At 47.5% G+C, this 19,778-nt stretch overlaps 1 protein-coding gene across 2 annotated transcripts in view; it reads left to right on the plus strand.

Annotated features, from left to right (window-relative positions):
* Cdh3 (cadherin 3) overlaps positions 1 to 19,778 on the plus strand; it is a 50,487-nt gene that overhangs the window by 22,255 nt on the left and 8,454 nt on the right. For both annotated transcript variants that reach the window (XM_006255559.5, NM_053938.2), the window contains exons 3-13: positions 4,364 to 4,437; positions 5,520 to 5,645; positions 5,797 to 5,952; positions 6,054 to 6,198; positions 8,694 to 8,869; positions 9,502 to 9,630; positions 11,183 to 11,368; positions 13,680 to 13,921; positions 14,143 to 14,288; positions 15,208 to 15,432; positions 17,963 to 18,172. In XM_006255559.5, the coding sequence (XP_006255621.1) occupies positions 4,364 to 4,437; positions 5,520 to 5,645; positions 5,797 to 5,952; positions 6,054 to 6,198; positions 8,694 to 8,869; positions 9,502 to 9,630; positions 11,183 to 11,368; positions 13,680 to 13,921; positions 14,143 to 14,288; positions 15,208 to 15,432; positions 17,963 to 18,172 (1,815 nt within the window). The remainder of the gene's footprint in view (positions 1 to 4,363; positions 4,438 to 5,519; positions 5,646 to 5,796; positions 5,953 to 6,053; positions 6,199 to 8,693; positions 8,870 to 9,501; positions 9,631 to 11,182; positions 11,369 to 13,679; positions 13,922 to 14,142; positions 14,289 to 15,207; positions 15,433 to 17,962; positions 18,173 to 19,778) is intronic.

Consider the following 19,778-nt stretch of genomic DNA (forward strand, 5'->3'; position numbering starts at 1 on the left):
CCCCATCCAAAAATAAAGAAACTAAAAAGCAAACTATGTTAATGTTGGCTGGTAACAGTAACGCAGAAGAATGAGAATTCCTAACCACTGAGACTGGAGCATAGCTGTTAAGACCACTGAGACAAAGACCCGGGGCTGGCTGGCCAGGACAGGAATTGAGTCTCACAATTCTAGAGGTTTAGGGTTGGAAGCCAAGGAAGGTTTGCTCTCCTGAGGTCCTTCTTGGCTTTGTGATGGCCAACTCCTTCACTGCTGTCACAAAGCCTGTACTGTGTCCAAAATATCTTTCCCAAGAACACTAGCAACAATGGGATTAGGGCCAGTGGCCTCTTTTAAGACCTTTTCTTCAAATGTAGCCACATTGTGATGTACAAGGAGCCAGAAAACTTCAGTGTAGAGATTGGGGTGGAGCAAGAATCCAAGATAATACAGGAGTCAGGCATGGTCAGCACACTGGAAATCCTAGAATCTTGGGAGACAAAGGCAGGAGAATCGTGAAGTCAAGTTTGGGCTTCAAGTTGAATTGCAAGCTAGCCTGAGCTAACAAGACCTTGTCTCAAAACAGAGGGCTGGAGAGATGGTATAGTCATTCCAGCACTTGCCACTAAAGGGTAAGGCTGGGAGTTTTGACACTTGACACACATAAAAGCTAAGAGGGGGCCTCGGGTAAGAAGCCAGGTGGTGGGAGGAGAGAGTCAACATGGTGTGCTTCGAGAGTCACACGTCCACAGACACACAAGTGTAATTACAGTAAAATAACAAAAAGCCAGGCGGGCATAGTGGCCTGCGTGATATTCCAGCAGAGCAAACTGACTGACTAGGTCTCTGCGAGCTCTGGGCTCAGTGAGAGACCCTGTGTCAGTAGGTGGAGAGCAGCTGAAGAAAACGCCACACACACGTGCACACAGAGTCAAAAAGATCGCCAAAAACAGAGAATGAAAACAAATGGTTAGCATATAGCCATGGCCACGTGGTTAGAAGAGTTAAAAGTATCCTGCAATCATGGGAAGGGTCATTTCTTCAAGGTTTTTCCCCCGTCCATAGTTACATGCACACTGTGTCATTTCAATGCCTGCTTTGTTTCATAGCACAGGAGCGTGTCCTTACATACTTTTAAAACTTTACGGGCTGGAGAGATGGCTCAGCGGTTAAGAGCTCCTACTGCTCTTCCAGAGGTCCTGAGTTCAATTCCCAGCAACCACATGGTGGCTCACAACCATCTGTAAAGAGATCTGATGCCCTCTTCTGATGTATCTGAAGACAGCTACAGTGTACTTATACATATTAAATGAATAAACCTTTAAAAAAAAAAAAACTTTACAAGTGCCTCTTTGCACAGCTGTATGAGTGCATGCTACACACACACACACACACACACACACACACACACACACACACAATATTTTCTGTATTTAAGCTGATTTAGTCTTTAGCATATCAGTCATTCCTGGTTTTTCTAGGGTTAAGGCAAAGCAAAGTTCCTCAGATGAGCCTGCAAAAGTGTGCAATAGAGTAAAAGACAAGGCCACTTCCATAGATCCTGTGGCTCCTGGAATGGAATCATGTCCAGGTCCCTTTCTTGCCCCAAACCAAGTGTGTCAGCGCAGGCCTCCTCAGAGAGGATATCGTCAAGGAGGCAGGGCCGTCTCTAAGCAATCTTCACTCTCCCACACGTACATCCCAGCCTTCCAGGAGGACTCTGCCTGCATGTGTGCACTCAGGGGCTCCGGGGCTCCGGGCCTCGGGGACTCCAGGCCTCGGGGTCTGGCTCTGGGGCTCTGGGGCTCTGGGGCTCTGGGGCTCCGGGGGACTCCAGGACTCAGGGTCTGGCTCTGGGGCTCCGGGGCTCCGGGCTCCCAGCCTCGGGGACTCCGGGACTCGGGGTCTGGCTCTGGGGCTCTGGGGCTCTGGGGCTCCGGGGGACTCCAGGACTCGGGGTCTGGCTCTGGGGCTCTGGGGCTCTGGGACTCCGGGGGACTCCAGGACTCGGGGTCTGGCTCTGGGGCTCCGGGGCTCCGGGGCTCCCGGCCTCGGGGACTCCGGGCCTCGGGGTCTGGCTCTGGGGCTCTGGGGATCCAGGGCTCTTTGGCTTCAGGACTGGGGGGCCCCGGAAAGCTGGCACTGGATTCCTGTGGGCTGCAGGTGGCTCGTTATGGTTGTTAAAACCCGCTGCCCCTTCCGCTGACTTCATCCACTTCCATAAGCTCTGCCAGGCTTCTGACTTTACACGGTGGAGCCACACTGCCGGCAAACAAATGTGTTGCCAGAAAATATGTTGTGGATCTAAATACTTTTGAGCAAAGTGCATTTAGGAAGAACCAAAAGAACCAGGCATGGTGGTGCACTCTTGAGTCCCGCTGCTCCCTTGGCTGACTCTGAGGTCAAGGCCAGCCTGGTCTACAGGGCTATCTAGGAAGACCTTGCCCTAAAAAAAATAATAATAATAAAAATAAAGCGAGGGGCTATATACCGAGCATGCGTAAGACCTGGATTTGGTACCTAGCACTGGAGAGAGAGATGGCTCTCTCTGCCCTCCTAGGTCAACTAGGCACTCCTTTCTGAAGACCAACTCTTATCAATAACGAAATCTCACAGCATTAGCTTGCTCCCTGGATTCACATCCACAGTCTCCTGCCTCTGTAATGGCTTCCCTCTGTCTAGTCTTGGAACCACACCATTCATGATGCCGTCCACTGAGGCTTTGCCTATGTGACACATACTGAATGCGCTAATACGCTTGTTTGTCTCCTCTTACTGTCTTTTATTACAGGGTCTGTCTAGACCACAAGCGTTGGCTGTTAGTGGGGGATTGTCTTTCTTCCCTGGCAAGCATGCATCTGGCTTTGCTTCTCACCTTCTGCTTCTTGAACCCACCCTGGTTGCATGTTCTTGTGGTTGAGTTGTTCCAAACGTGGCAGTACCACCATGTTTCTGTCCGTGCAGCTTTCAGGGACATCTACCATTTCCAGTTGTGGCGGTGAAGAGAACATCTTAACATGCACCTTCCCTTTTAAGTAGTGGGAATTTGATTCAGGACTTGGTATATATATTAGACAACACTCAACCACTGAGGGACATGCCCAACCTTGCGAATACATTTTAACTTTTTTTTCAAATTGTATTTATTATTTAATGCATATGGTGTTTTGTCTGCATGGATGTCTGTGCACCACATGCATCCTTAGTGTTCATGGAGGCCGGAAGAGGGTGTGAGATCTCCTGGAACTAGAGTTACACGATGTGGATGTTTGGAATAGAACCCAGATCCTCTGAAAGAGTAGCCAGTACTCTTACCTGCTGACCCCCTCTCCGGCCCCACTGCCTGACTTTTCCACAGTGCCTGTTCCTTTGCTCTCCCCACCAGCCAGACATGAGGCATCTGGTCTCTCCACTTCCTCCCTCTGGGAGCACAGTTCCTTACTAAAGCACCAGTCTCCCATTCGCAAAAACCCTGGGCTTAGTCCCAGCAACACAGAGTAAAAGGGGCGGGGCGGGGTGGGGCTAACAGCAAGCTTGGGCAGATGCCAGTGACTTGTAGTTACTGACTGTTCTTCCACAGGACCCAGGTTCGATCTCCCAACATCCACGCGGTGGCTCACAAGCAGCTGTCACTTCAATACCTGGGGGAATCCAGTGCCCTCTCCTGGCGTCTTTGGGTACTACATGGTTGTGGTGCACAGACTTAGAAGCAGGCAAAAATAAAAACACTCAACACTCACATGTGTAAAATAAAAATAAATCAGTCTTCTTTGTTGGGGGTGGCTAGAGGGCAGTAGCTTTGTAGGCAGAATTCAGAAGAACTATTGTCAACTTAAATCACCAGAAGTTGGACAAATCGTCTGTGGGTAACAGTGTCACGTTCTCGGGGATAGGTTGCCTGCGGTGTGCAGATAGCCTCCAGGATGCTGTCTTCCTTCAGCTGTATCTCAACAAAGCTACCTGCCCACAACCTCCAGCCTGATAAACACAAGGGTTAGTTAGACACACGAAGGGGTGGTCCTCCCTCTCCCAGATCCAAATGTAGGGGCTGGAATGAAGATGGCTCAGAGGTTAAGAGCTTATACCATTCTTCCAGAAGACCTGGGTTCAGTTCCCAACACTCATTTGACATGGCTCAAAACCACCTGTAAGTCCAGCTCCCAGGCCTCTGACTCCTCTGGCCTCCACGGGCACCTGCACACATAAGGTGTACACCAATGGAAAAATGTTTTAAATCGTGATAAGACTGAATGTAAAAATGCCAACTGAGAGTTGTAACCACCGCCTGGCCAGGAAAAGTAAGCCAAGGCCCTGAGTGCCTTCGGCTGGTAGTCCTTAATCTAGTCAAGGGACTGCTTTCTAATTTTCTCTCTCTTCCTCACAGAGGCATTGGCTGGACACGAGGTGCTCGGTGCAGACAGTGGAGGAATCATTACACTGAATAGGGAGACAGTCCAGGTAAATTGTCATGTCTGTCATCAGGGCAAAAGAAAGGTGCTATGTTCAGATTTCTGCTGGCCAGAGTCTTTGTTACTATAGTAACAGGAACCAAATTAACCCTAACCCCAGCCAGCCGTGAGCTGTGGCTGCTAATCAGAGCCGTGACTGAGGTTTACCAATAGGGGACGATAGAGAGTTGGTCCAGGGGCAGGGAAGTGGGGCGGGGCTGCCATCACCCAGCTCACTCAGGCTCTGTATACTTTCATCCCCTTGCTCCCTTCCAGTTTTGTCCAGGTTAACCCCAGGTGAAGCCTATTTCAACACAGGATTGCCATCCCTATGGACTTCTAGAATTGTAGACCTGAGGCGTTTAGTCATACTTCCTGATGTCTTTTTCCCCCTTTCTCTATGTATTTCTGGCTATCGTAGAACTCACTATGTAAATAAGGGTGGTCTCCAACTCACAGAGATCTGCCTGCCTCTGCCTCCTGAATGCTAGGATCAAAGGCATACGCCACTACAACCAACTCCTGGTGTCTTTTAATTGTTTGAACGGGAGAATGTTCAAAACGTAAAAATATTTAAAACTATATAACAATCTGTCTCCCATCTATTCATAGCCTGTCCATCCCTTTTGAGAAGACACACATAAAGATAAATTATTCCTTGTATATATACAAATTAAAAATGGACGTCTTTTTTGTTTTCCTTTATTGTTACTATTACAGTTGTTGTTGGGTGTGGTGGCATGGACCTTTAATCCCAGCTTTTAGGAGACTGAGGCACGAGGATCTCTGAGTTCAAGGTCAGAATGGTCTACAAAGCCAGTTCTAGGACAGCCAGAACTGTTATACAGAGAAGCTCTGTTTCAAAAACAAACAAACAAAATTAAATAAACAATTGTTATTGTTACTTTTTGTGTTGTTGTTAAAGGCGAGGTCTCATGTGGTTTAGGTTGGCCTCAAATTGCTATGTAACAGAGGAGGACCTCGAATCCTCCTGCCTCTCCTGAGAGCTGGGAGTATGGGTGTGTGTTGCCACGGACGACTCTTTCTCCTTCCACGCAAAAGCTAATGTGCTCTCCACACCTTTGCTCGCAGGGAGGGAAGGGTGTGATGAACTCCCCACCCTCACGCATCTTACGGAGACGAAAGAGAGAGTGGGTGATGCCACCAATATCGGTCCCTGAGAATGGCAAAGGTCCTTTTCCTCAGAGGCTGAATCAGGTATGGCTGGGCAACTCTAGGGTCTACGGGCTTTATCGTCCAAAGGCCTAAGAACAAGGCTTCTTGCTGCTGGGTATCGCCTGCAGAAGGCTCCTGGCCACCAGGTGAGGCACCTGTCCCTCTGTCAACTGTCATTTTCCTCTGCTTCTAGCTTAAATCTAATAAGGACAGAGGCACCAAGCTTTTCTACAGCATCACGGGGCCTGGAGCTGACAGTCCCCCTGAGGGAGTCTTCACCATAGAGAAGGAGACGGGCTGGCTGCTGTTGAATATGCCACTGGACAGGGAGAAAATTGTCAAGTATGAGGTAAGAAGCCTTCAGCACCCAACGTAGATATGTTTACTGAGGCAGGCGCAAGGCCTGGGGCGGTGGGAACAGCAGCTGACCCGAAACCTCTGTGCCCACAGCTTTTTGGCCACGCTGTATCTGAGAATGGTGCGTCTGTAGAGGAGCCCATGAACATATCCATCATTGTGACAGATCAGAATGACAACAAGCCCAAGTTCACTCAAGACACCTTCAGAGGGAGTGTTCCGGAGGGGGTAATGCCTGGTAAGGAGGTTGGGAAGGGGCTCTTCTGGAACTTCATCATATTCCCTGTGCACCCCATGAGTCCTGCTCAAGCCTGACTTGTAGCAGAGCTCTGGCATTCACATTTGAAACCTTCCCAGAAGCTCTGGACTCAGCCAGACTTAGGAGCTGCAAAGACTCAGACTTGGATCTGGACTTTGTCTCTTTGCTGGTTGTGACCATAGGCAGGACCTCTGAGCTTCAATCCAAATGGGAACATCAACTTTGAAATGCTACAGAGATTAGAAATAACACATGCCACTGAGGGTGTAGCTCAGGGGTGGAACACATGCCACATGTATGACAGGCCCTGGGCACCAGCAGCACGCGAGAGGGTGGGAGGGAGGGAGAGGGAGGGAGGGGGAGAGGGAGAGCACGAGTGCATGCATCATGTGTGTACTCCTACATATGTGAAGCACCCAGCCAGAAGTTCTACAGCTACGGGGCAAGCAGCCAGGACTTGGAGGGATTAAAGTGTGATTTTCAGAAAACAAAATAGGTTGCCATCCCTAGGGAGGAGATGGATAGAAGATGAAGGAGAAATAGATTCGTATTCCTAAGAGCAGCAAGGGGTACAAGGAGATGGAGGGGGCTCCTCTTCTTGCTTAGAGTGATAGGGAGGGACTGCTCACCACTCGGCTTTCCGGCTGAGAGTTTCAGAAATGAGTTCACCCGAGATTGCCAACAACAGAAATTCCCACCATTAAAATGCTGATTTTTGGGGTTGGGGATTTAGCTCAGTGGTAGAGCACTTGCCTAGCAAGCACAAGGCCCTCGGTTCGGTCCCCAGCTCCGAAAAAAAGAAAAAAGAAAAAAAATGCTGATTTTTTTTTTTATTTGTTTATATTTTTTGGAGACAAGATCTCCCCATATAGCCCAGGCTAGCCTCAAACTTGTGGCCCTCCTGCCTTAGCCTCCTGAGTACAGGCCTGCGCCAACACTGATAAAATGAATGTTGGGGGCTGGAGAGATGGCTCAGCGGTTAAGAGCACCCAACTACTCGTCCAGAGGTACTGAGTTCAATTCCCAGCAACCACATGGTGGCTCACAACCATCTGTAAAGAGATCCAATGCCCTCTTCTGGTGTATCTGAAGACAGCTACAGTGTACTTATATATAATAAATGAATAAATCTTTTAAAAAAAAAAAAGAATGTTGGTCTCACTGTATATCTTTGGCTAGTCTGGAACACACCATGTAGATCAGGGTGGCTTTGGACTCACAGAAAATCACTTGCCCCCACATCCCATGGCTGAGATTACAGGTGTACAACACCATGCCCAGCTTTTAAGTCTTTTGTTTTGTTGTGTGGTAAGTTTGTTTGTTTGAAACACGGTCTGTGTAACCTTGGTTCATCTGAAACTGACTATGTAGACCAGGCTAGCTTAAATGGTCTTAACAAGATGAAAACTTTCCTCTTTCCTTTCCTTGTACTCAGAAAGCTTAGAGGCTGTTGATCCAGGTGCCAATGGGGATCCTGTTAAAGGGCAAGGATCCTGTCTTGTTATTTTGCTGTTTTGGCCTCTGTTCCCACAGTTAGCTCTTGTGGCTGCTAGAGCCGTTAGATTTAGTGTGTGTGTGTGTGTGTGTGTGTGTGTGTGTGTGTGTGTGTGTGTGTGTGTGTGTATCTGTGTGTACCTGTGTGTCTGTGTGTGTATGTGTGTATGTGTGTGTGTCTGTGTGTGTATGTGTCTATGTCTGTATGTGTGGGTGTGTGTGTCTATGTCTGTATGTGTGTGTCTGTGTGTGTGTCTGTATATGTGTGTATGTGTATGTGTGTGTGTCTGTGTGTGTATGTGTGTGTGTGTCTATGTCTGTATGTGTATGTCTGTGTGTGTGAAGAACAACATCCTTATTTATTGTTTGTTTAAGACAGAGTTCTCCCTACTTAGTAGTGAAGCCCTGACCTTACAAACCGCTCTCCCGCTTCAGCCTCCCAAAATTGGGATCACAGGCTTGAGTCACCAGCTACAAACAAGCACAGTCTTTTACAACAAAAAACTTCCTCCAGGGCTGGAGAGATGACTCAGCAGTTAAGAGCACCCGACTGCTCTTCCAGAGGTCCTGAGTTCAATTCCCAGCAACCACATGGTGGCTCACAACCATCTGTAAAGAGATCCGATGCCCTCTTCTGGTGTATCTGAAGACAGCCACAGTGTACTTATATATAATAAATAAATAAATAAATCTTTAAAAAAAAAAAAAAAAAAACTTCCTCCAAATGTGTATCCTGTTCTCAGAAGTCACTGCCGTAGTCATGTGGTTGCTGGAAGAATGGGCGCTAGTGTTTGTCCCCAGGGTCTGTGACCAGCCTAAACTGAGAATCTACTTTCTGGGGAAGAAGGACAGGATGGCAAGGAAGGCTTGGAGAGAGACCTTTCTGGTGTGCAGGGCAGAACTTCACAGGGTTCCAAGGTAGGCACGACTGGCTCTAGGCTGAGCGGGAGAGGTGCTCAGTGGTCCCCTCTCCCCCGCAGGCACTTCTGTGATGCAGGTGACAGCCACAGATGAGGACGACGCCATCAATACTTACAATGGGGTGGTGGCTTACTCCATCCATAGCCAAGAGCCGAAGGAGCCACACGACCTCATGTTCACCATCCATAAAAGCACTGGGACTATTAGCGTCATCTCCAGTGGCCTGGATAGAGAGGTGGGTAGTCTTCGGGAAGGCACCCGACAAGACCTGACTCAGAGTGGAAGCTTCGATGGTCAAGGCAGGGCAGGTCATCTGGATTGGCTTGGCTGTTGCTGCATTCACTTCTGCTGCCCCACAACTTCTTTGGGCTAGAGGCCTGCTGTCCAGCCTGCTGGCTAGATCCCCTGGGGGTGAGGAGGCAGCTGTAAAATGCAGGCTTTTCAGCTTTTCTCATTTCCCGTCCAAACGGCTCATTTAGTTTGCTTGTTGCCTGGATTTGTCCCTTGTGCGCCACAAAGTGGAACTAGCTCCATGGATATTGGAATTACCTTCTGTTTCCTAATTAATATCTTTGCCTAGATCCTTGCTCCAAGTTCCTGTGTGGAGCAGCTGAGGGTTGGGCAGTGCCTGGGCTTCCCCAGGATAGCCCAGGAGGGCTATTGAGCACCTCTTCCCCCCACCCCCAGTCATACATATACATGTCTGATCCCTGGAAGTTGGTAAGGGGTGAGCCAAGGAATTGAGGAACACTGAAGGGGGGAGGGGCTGCTGCTCCCTCCTCCATACCCCAAGGCAGTTTCTCATTACCCAGGTGAGTGGCCTCTCACCTCGGACTTACAGTGAACTCTCTGCTCCTCTCTCCCTAGAAAGTCCCTGAGTACACACTGACCATCCAGGCCACAGACATGGACGGAGACGGCTCTACCACAACAGCCGAGGCCGTAGTGCAGATCCTTGATACCAATGATAACGCTCCAGAGTTCCAGCCGCAAAAGGTAATGGCCCCTTCCTTCCTACCCGCGTCATCACGTAAAGGCCTGAGGTTGGCTGCTTCTCTCAAACCAACCCACGCCACCACCAGCCAAGTCCCAACTCCGTCACTTGCGGACTGTGTAAACTTAACTGCCTAGCCTCTCTGTGCCCAGTTTCCTAGTCTGTGAAATGGAAATTATGATACACACTGGATACAGTGTTCTGGAATTTTGGGGAAATGATCTGTGTAGAGTTCTTTCCAGTCTACAGCTGACATGGGGGCTTGGTGTGGAGACCTCATATCTGTTGCCGCCCATAAGTATTTATATAGCTCCTAGGACAGAAAGCTCAGTGCAAAACTGGAGAGTGGGCAAGAACCCAGATGACCTGAGTTTGATCACGGGACTCACATGGCGGAAGGAGCAAACTGACCCCAGCACCTGCTCCCACACCCACACCCCGCCCCATACATGCATGCAGTACAAAAATTAAAAGGAAAAAAATCTCAAATCAGTTAAGGTGACACGTAACACCTACATGTATTTACAGATCTAGCTTTGGAATGTTATTTAGGGCTCCTTAAAAAAAAAACCCTAGGGACAGTGCTCCCGATTGTGAAGTGTTTACTGTGCAAGCCTGGGACCTGAGTAAAAAGCCACGCATGGTGGCCCACACTCAGAACTCCATTGTTGGGGAGGTGGAAATGATATTTCTGGGGCTCCCTGGCTTGTGTCAGGAAACATGGTGGACCTATAATTACAAGGTTTAGGAGGTAAACGCAAGAGGAATTCAGGGTCGTCTTCCACTCCATGTCAAGTCCAGGTCCAACCTGGGCTACATAAGACTATCTTTAAAAACAAAAACAAAGGGGCTGGGGATTTAGCTCAGTGGTAGAGCACTTGCCTAGCAAGCACAAGGCCCTGGGTTCGGTCCCCAGCCCTGAAAAAAAGAAAAGAAAAAAAAAAACTAAAGTTTAAAAAAAAGGGGCTGGAGAGATGGCTCAGTGGTTAAGAGCGCTGACTGCTCTTCCAGAGGTCCTGAGTTCAATTCCCAGCAACCACATGGTGGCTCACAACCATCTGTAAAGGATCTGATGCCCTCTTCTGGTGTATCTGAAGACAGCTGCAGTGTACTTATATATAATAAATAAATAAATCTTTAAAAAAAAAAAAAAAAACCAATAACAATTCCCCAGTCTATTACCTGCACCAAAGCTCCTGGCCAGTGCTGCCAGCACAGTGAGGCACCTGTCCTTGTGGCCATCTTTCTTGGAGCCTCTGCTCTCTGTGGCTATGTACAGCTGGGGTTTATGCATCCAGACTGGAGAAAGTCCCGAGTTTCAGGCTCCCATGGAGAAGGAAAGTAAGTCCAGAATGTGTGGCCTTATCCCCAGAGCTGTGCTGATGGTTGGGATTGTCTTTCCATCCCTGTGTGTGTCCTGGGGTCTTTATGGGCCAATGGCCCAGAACTGTGAAAAGGCCACGGGGCTTCCCAGCTGCTGGAGAGTGGTGCAGCCTGCCGGGATGGCTCCTCTCTGCTCCGATCTCACTGTGTCCTGTCCCTCTCTTCCCAAAGTATGAGGCTTGGGTGCCTGAGAATGCAGTGGGCCACGAGGTACAGAGGCTGACAGTGACCGATCTGGATTCCCCCAACTCACCGGCATGGCGTGCCACCTACCACATTGTGGGAGGTGACGATGGGGATCATTTCACCGTGGCCACTCACCCAGAGACCAACCAAGGCATCCTGACAACCAAGAAGGTAGGTCTGTTTGGGCCTCTAGGGCAAAGGGACCCCTCCTGCCTTAGGTCACTTCCCTTGGGCCATTCACTGGGGACTTCACCAAGACAGTGGCTCCAGGTACTGTCCTGATTTGGGCTTTTGTAACAGGGCTCACCAAAGATTTTGGGTTTTTGCAGGGGTGGGCGGGGATGTCCTGTGGATCGGAATAGTATGGGGGTGTTGGAGATCAAGCTCAGGGCCTTTTTCTTTTATGGCCTTGTTTTTATCAGGATAGAGGGCAAGATTAGGTCAAAAAGTCTTTGGGAACAGGGCATGGTGGCTTACACCTAAGATCCTGCACTTTGGAGGTGGGATCAAGAAAGTCAAGAGGTCAAGTTCATTCTCAGCTATGTAGCCAGTCTGAGACTAGCTTAAGCTAAAACAAAACAAAACAAAAAAACAAACCCAAATGAATAAACACTTGAATAAATTTGATCTTTGAGAGACAAGCGGGGTTGGGGATTTAGCTCAGTGGTAGAGCGCTTGCCTAGCAAGCGCAAGGCCCTGGGTTCGGTCCCCAGCTCCGGAAAAAAAAAATAAAAAAAGAGAGACAAACTCATGGACATAATGTCACTTGTCTGAAATCCCAGCATTTAAGGCACTTGCTCACCAAGGCTAGCATGGCTCACCATGTGAATTCAAGGCCAACCTGAGCTGTACAGTGAGACTAGTTCAACAAGAGAAAAAAAAAAAACAATAATTAATGGTTCAAAAATATGGGCCTGGGTTGGGGATTTAGCAGCGCAAGGCCCTGGGTTTGGTTCCCAGCTCCGAAAAAAAGAAAAGAAAAAAAATATATATATGGGCCTGTTTAAAAGGTCTCTGGTTTAATCCCAGGTTTCAGCACTGAAAATCAACATGGACCTGATTTGGGCATTATGTCTTACTTGCTTACTAACATCAGAAGGCAGAGGCAGGGAGATTTAACGAGTTTAAGGCCAGCTTGGGATATACATACATACATACATACGTATGTACATAGCAAGACCTCATCTTAAAGAAAACAGAAAAAGGGCCTGTGTGTCTTTGCTTTCTTTGTCTTTCTAGTTCGCAGTAGAGAATGACTTAGTCTGAGTAGTTCTTAAAACAATCTCAGCCAAGTGCAGTAGCATTTAGGAAGCAGAGGCAGGAGGATCTCTGAGTTCAAGACCAGCCTAGTCTACAGAGGAACTTCTAGGACAGCCAGAGCTACATAGAGAAACCCTGTCTCAAAAAGCAAAGGAAGGAAGGAAGGGAGGGAGGGAGAGAGAGAGAGAGAGAGAGAGAAGAAGGAAGGAAGGAAGGAAGGAAGGAAGGAAGGAAGGAAGGAAGGAAGGAAGGAAGGAAGGAAGAAAGAAAGAGTACCAGGCCAGCCAGGACTATATAGTGAGACTCTTTATCTAGATAAATAAATAGAGCAGGGCCTTTAGTCCCAGTACTCAGGAGGCAGAGGCTAGATGATCTCTCAGTTCAAGGCCAGCCTGATCTACAGAATGAGTTCTGGGACAGCCAGGGCTGTTATACAGAGAAACCCTGATTCAAGAGGGAGAGAGTAGAGGGGAGGGGAGGGGAGGGAGGAGGAAGGAGGGAGAGGGAGGGGAGAGAGAGAGAGAGAGAGAGAGAGAGAGAGAGAGAGAGAGAGATTATAGAAGGAAAGAATTCTAAAGATTTTGACGTGTGAGCTGTGTTTGAGCACAGCTGCACCAGAAAGCACAGTGAAGCGGTCAGATGCTTGCATTTATTTGTAGAACATTCCAAGTACAGTGGATCCCAAATGTTGGCCTGGTGACACATTTTCTCTACTGGTATTCAGAACCATGAACCAGCAACCGAAACCAGCCTGAGCAAATTAACTCACCAGGCCCTTTTAGAAGTTGCCTTCCTCAAGAACTCAGCCGAAGCTTGGTTGATATATTAAACATGTTCTCCGTTCTAATTACAAACAGGTTTCTCACTCCGGTGACCACGGAAGCATCAGTATCGCAAGGGACACAGAGGGGGCCCTTTGTTTACAGCATTGGGGCAATACAGCATCCTACCCAGAGGCACCCTGGTCACAGTTAACACGCCCCGCAGGCTCTCAAGCCCCTCCTAGGGAACACCAGTACTCCATTGGGATCTAATCTGCTAGGCCTCACTAAGCCTTTGAGGTGGTCTGAGAGACCCCAGCAGATAGATGTTCTCTTAGGAAACGGGATTATGTCAGGGGTGGGAGTGGGAGGCCACCAGAGCCTTGTTTCTTTACTGTGAGCCATCTGATGCCCACAAGTCACCTCACAGAATGCTGCCTCAGATTCTTCTTCTCTCCTAGGGTTTGGATTTTGAGGCTCAGAACCAACACACCCTGTACATAGAAGTGACCAACGAGGCTTCCTTTGCAGTGAAGCTCCCGACTGCCACCGCCACCGTGGTGGTCCATGTGGAAGATGTCAACGAGGCCCCTGTGTTTGTTCCACCTTCCAAGGTCATTGAGGCCCAGGAAGGCATCTCTATTGGGGAACTGGTCTGTGTCTATACTGCACAGGACCCTGACAAGGAGGAACAGAAGATCAGGTACCTGGGGCTGGGCACTAGGTCAGCCAAATACCTAGGTACACTTGGTGACTTGCTCTTCTCCATAAAGTTTGTTCTACGCTGTTACCACCATTCTTACACCAAACCCTTCCCGCCCTCCATACTCAAGGCTAAAGGTTCTGCACTTGATCTGAGGAGGCTCTGGATGGTAACAAAATTCTACAGATGTTCTCCGTGACTCTTCTCAACCTTCTTTCCAGCTACAGCATCTTGAGAGACCCAGCCAGCTGGCTTGCTGTGGACCCGGACAGTGGTCAGATAACGGCTGCAGGCATCTTAGATCGTGAGGACGAGCAGTTTGTGAAAAACGACATCTACGAAGTCATGGTGTTGGCCACAGACAATGGTGAGAGCTTCCACCGTTCTGCCTCTGGTACCCAGACATAGGACACAGCATGTTCCCTCCTTAGCAGGGAATGGTGGTAGGGAAAAATGACAAACCAGTCTGCATTTAAAGGCCTGTTAGGGTCCTAATTTTCTAAATCCCAAGAGATAGGCAAGGTGCCAAGGACTCCCTTTTCTTTCTTTCTTTTTTTTATTTAAGATGTATTCATTTACTATATATATAAGTATACTGTAGCTGTCTTCAGATACACCATAAGAGGGCATCAGATCTCTTTACAGTTGGTTGTGAGCCACCATGTGGTTGCTGGGAATTGAACTCAGGACCTCTAGAAGAGTAGTCGGGTGCTCTTAACCGCTGAGCCATCTCTCCAGCCCAAGGACTCCCTTTTCAATCCATTTTTTGTTCACTAAAGTCTGAATTGGCCTGTCAGTTTCCACTAATGATTGATTGACAAGGTCTGCTGGGAATACCACAAATGATTAGTGGTGTTGCATCATAACTGGGGGAGATTATACTGTTCTGCCATTTGCTTGCCAAACGGCTTTGAGGCAGACTCCTCTGAAGCTTCTGGTTCCCTGAAGCTGATCAGTAAATGACTGTCCTAGCTTGAAGTAGCCAGCAGGTTTTACTCTGTGATGGATTATAATGTCTGTCTGAATGTAGTAGCTGCAACTGCTCTGTGATTTGTTAGTAATGTCTGCTGTGGTCACAGATTAAAGTCACGGTATGATCACCATGTATTTGCCATTGCCAGTTTGATCTACAATGAAGTTCGTGCCTGGCTTAAGAGGAGGATAGCTGGGAGGTAACCAGAAGCTACTTAGAAGCTGATCGAGTAGTCTTAGGGGAACTTAACATTGGTTCATTCACCAGCCAAGAGCAGATGCTGAAAGGAGATTGTATATGTAATTGTAAACAGGAAACCCTCCCACCACCGGCACTGGGACCCTCCTGCTAACACTTACTGACATCAATGACCATGGCCCAATCCCTGAACCTCGTCAGATCATCATCTGTAACCAAAGCCCCGTGCCTCAAGTGCTGAACATCACAGACAAGGACCTGTCCCCCAACTCCTCCCCTTTCCAGGCCCAGCTCACACATGATTCAGATATCTACTGGATGGCAGAAGTCAGCGAGAAAGGTAAGTCTGGTGATAAACAGGGGGCTGTCAGTTCAGCTGGGTAGGGGTCAGTCCCACAATAGGACTCACACACCTCCCTGTTCTAGTATCTGCAGGTCACAAAATTAGTGGTCTCAAAAATGGCCACCAGGTGTTTCCTTAGCATTATATGTCTTTGAAATTCCTCAGGAGCCCCTGTGGGGCTGGAGAGATGGCTCAGAGGTTAAGAGCACTGACTGCTCTTCCAGAGGTCCTAAGTTTAAATCCCAGCTCACGACCACTGTAATGGAATCTGATGCCCTCTTCTGGTGTGTCTGAAGACAGCTACAGTGTACTCATATACATAAATAAATGAAAGAAAGAAAGAAAGAAAGAAAGAAAGAAAGAAGTAAGTTCATTCCTCAGAAGCCCTAAACAGATAAACAGGGTTAGGTATGATTGCCTTAATCCCAGCACTCAGGAAGAAAAAAAAAAAAAAAGGTTTGTGGGTTCAAAGCCAACCTGATCTACTTAGTGAGATTTAGGGCTTTGTAATGAGACCCTGTCTCAAAAGAACAAGCAAACAACAACATCCACAATAAAAATGCAAGTTAAACAGAGAGAGATTTCTCAGAGGTTAAGAGCACTGGTTGGCCTTCCAGAGGACCCCGGTTCAATTCTCAGAACCCACATGGTGGCCACAACCTCCTGTAACTTAGTCCCAGGGGATCAGATGTTCTCTTCTGGTCTCTACAGCACTAGGTACACACGTGGTACACAGACATACATGCAGGTAAAACACCTGTATACATTAAATAGCATTTAAAATATTTTTTATAAAAGCAAAAAGCACGTTGCTCTTGTAGAAGAGCCAGGTTCGATTCCTAGCACCCACATGGTGACTCATAACTGTTTGTAACTCCCATGTCGAAAGATCTGACATCTTTTTTTGACATCCATAAGACATTAGGCACTCATTGTCCACATACAACATGCAGGCAAAACACTCATACCCATAGAATAAAATAAATGTTTGTTTAAAGATAAGCAACCGGGGTTGGGGATTTGGCTCAGTGGTAGAGCGCTTGCCTAGGAAGCGCAAGGCCCTGGGTTCGGTCCCCAGCTCCGAAAAAAAAAAAAAAGAAATTAAAGATAAGCAACCAAGTTAAATAATAATGTCTGTCTGTCTGTCTATCTGTCTTCCTTCCTTCCTTCCTTCCTTCCTTCCTTCCTTTCTTTTATTTGTTCGTTCTTTCTTACAACAGGGTCTCTGTGTATAGCCTTGGCTGTCCTGAAACTCACTCTGGACATCAGACTGACCTAGAACTCAGAGATCCACCTGCCTCTGCTTTCTGAGTTCTAGGATCAAAGGTTGTGTGCCACCACTGCCAGACTTATGATGCCTTTTTTAAAAATTTATTTATTTATTTTATATACATCATACAGTTTTCTGCCTGCATGTATGCCTGCAGACCAGAAGAGAGCATTGGATCACATTCTAGAGGATTGTGAACCACCATGTGGTTGCTGGGAATTGAACTCAGGACCTCTGGAAGAGCAGTCAGTGCTCTTAACCGCTGAGCCATCTCTCCAGCCCCTATCATTGTTTTCTTGTTTGTTTGTTTTTAATAAAAGGACAGCCAAGTTCAGTGGCTCACACCTGTAATCCCAGCACTCAGAAGACCAAGGGAAGTGAATTAACATGAGTTTGAAACCAACCCAGACTACAAAGAACTCTGCCTGTAAAAGATTAAAAATAATGAATTGGACCTGGGCAGATGACTCAGTGGTTAAGAGCACTGGCTGCTCTTCCAGAGGACCCCAGGTTCAATTTCCAGCACCAACATGGTGGTTCACAAACTGTCTGTAACCACGGTTCCAGGGTATCCTACACCACATTCTTCTGGCGTCTAAGAGCACCAGGCATACGTGGTGCACAGACATGCAAACATACATGCAGACAAAACCCATACACACAGAGAGAGAGAGAGAGAGAGAGAGAGAGAGAGAGAGAGAGAGAGAGAGAGAGATGTTGTGGTCTAGCAAGATTTCTCAGTAGACATAAGTGCAGCGCAGCTTGATGGAAGATAAGTTTGACCCTCAGAACCCAGAGGTTGAAGGAGAAAACTCATTCCAAAAAAGACTTGTTTTCTGATCTTTGTATGTTTATCATAGCACACACATGCCCACATTCTCACACACACACACACACACACACACACACACACACACACTCACACACCACAACAAAAACATAAGATGATATTTTCGAAAAAGAAAAGATACTAAAAGAATGAATTAATTCTGGTAACCCATTAATCCTTCTCACAGTGGTAAAGTTTTGCTCTGCCAGGGTTTTGGAGAGCTTCTGTTTGTTTTGCTCGTCTGTTTTGGGGATTGGGCCCAGGGCCTCGTGGACGCTGAACAGGTAGGTCCTCCATCACAATGCCACACCTAGACTAAACCTGCCTTTTGTTCTTTGGGTGCTGAGGCTGTTCTCAAACTTCTATCATCTTGTAGTCAGTGCTCAACCCGAATGACACCCCTAAGCTAATAAATCATCTCTCTCCAGGAGACACCGTGGCCTTGTCCCTGAAGAAGTTCCTGAAGCAAGACACATATGACTTGCACCTTTCTTTGTCTGACCATGGCAACCGGGAACAGCTAACCATGATCAGGGCCACTGTGTGTGACTGCCACGGCCAGGTGTTGAATGACTGCCCCAGACCCTGGAAAGGTGGCTTCATCCTCCCCGTCCTGGGTGCTGTCCTGGCTCTACTGAGTGAGTACCACATGCCTCCGTGTGCACCGGGGTAGTTAAGAGATTGTTCTCAGAACTTCTGAACTAAGAGGGCATCCATATTGTTCATCCGTTTCTTTCTCTTTTAGTTTTATGGGTATGAGTGTTTTTGCCTGCATGTTTGTATGTGCACTGGGTGTGTGCCTGAGCGAGCCATTATAGAGTCAGATCACCCGGAACTGGAGTTACAGATGGCTCTGAGCTGCCCTGTGGTTGCTGGGAACCGAACCTGGTCCTCTGCGTGAGTAGCCAGTGCTCGTAGCCCTCGTAGTCTCCTCCCCCAACTCATCCACTTCTTAAACTCTAAATTCTAAGAGTATCATTTAGTCAGTAGATGTTCCAGAACTTCTAGTATGTGCCAGACCAATGCCTCCCTGTCATGGCATTTTGAGGCCTAAGCAGTGGTTCTGGGCAGTCCAGGAATTTGTTAGAAAGGGAGACTTCCGGTTTCAGCCTCTTGCTCCTGCAGCTGGCTGTCCCCTGCAGTATAGGCCTGCTTTTTAAAGAACAGGCAGTTTCCTGGGTCTGCAATCCTGCAGACCTGCTGATCCAGAAACTTAGGAGTAAGACCTAGTTACCTGTGTTTTAACAAACCCTCAACAGCTTTTAAAACACAACACAATGTAAGAGCTACTGGACCAGTAGGCAGAAATGTTTAGTTAAAAACAAATTTCTTGGGGCTGGGGATTTAGCTCAGTGGTAGAGCGCTTACCTAGGAAGTGCAAGGCCCTGGGTTCGGTCCCCAGCTCCGAAAAAAAAAAAAAAAAAAAACAAATTTCTTTCATGACATTGGCAGGGAAGTGGATACAACTGGAAATCATTAGGCTAAGTGAAGTAAGCCAGAAAGACATTGCCACACGTGTCCTCTCACATGTGGTACCCAGACCTAGAATTCTATGTAAATATATTTATGTATGTGCATGTATGCATGTGTTTATACGTGAGTGTTTGTGGGTCATGAAACTAGAGTGGAGTTACAAGGGGAGGAAGTAGAAAAGAGGAAATGAATTTCACATAATAAGAATACAATAGGGGCGCTGTGTGAGGAAAGAGAGACCAACATAAGTGGGTGGTGGGGCCCGAAACAAAGGAGGACAAAGAACAGTAGCACAGGAATGAAGCTGATGTGATGAAACCCCTAACTTAATAATAAAATAGTAAAATAAATAAGTAAATAAATAAGAGCTGACCCTGGTGACCCAAGCCTTGCTGGGTCCCCAAAGTGAGAGTTCCAAGGCAAACAGGGCTGTTACACAGAGAAACTCTGACTCAAAAAAAAAAAATCTAAAAATAATAAAATAATAACAATAAATAAATACATAAAAATTTCTTGCAGCTGGACATGGTAGTACACAGCTGTAATGCCAGCACCCAGGGAGCAGAAACAGGAGTGAGGAGTGTTGCCACAAGTTTAAGGCCAGCTTGGGCTCCTGCCTCAATAATAATAATAATAATAATAATAATAATAATAATAATAATAATTTGAGCTGGATATGGTGGCATGTTCATAATCCCATCGCTAGGGAGAATGAGGCAGGAGAATCACAGGTCCATCCAGACTACAAAGTAAAACCCTGCCTCAAAAAAC

The sequence above is a fragment of the Rattus norvegicus genome, chromosome 19, assembly GCF_036323735.1.
Source record: "Rattus norvegicus strain BN/NHsdMcwi chromosome 19, GRCr8, whole genome shotgun sequence".
Lineage (NCBI taxonomy): Eukaryota > Metazoa > Chordata > Mammalia > Rodentia > Muridae > Rattus > Rattus norvegicus.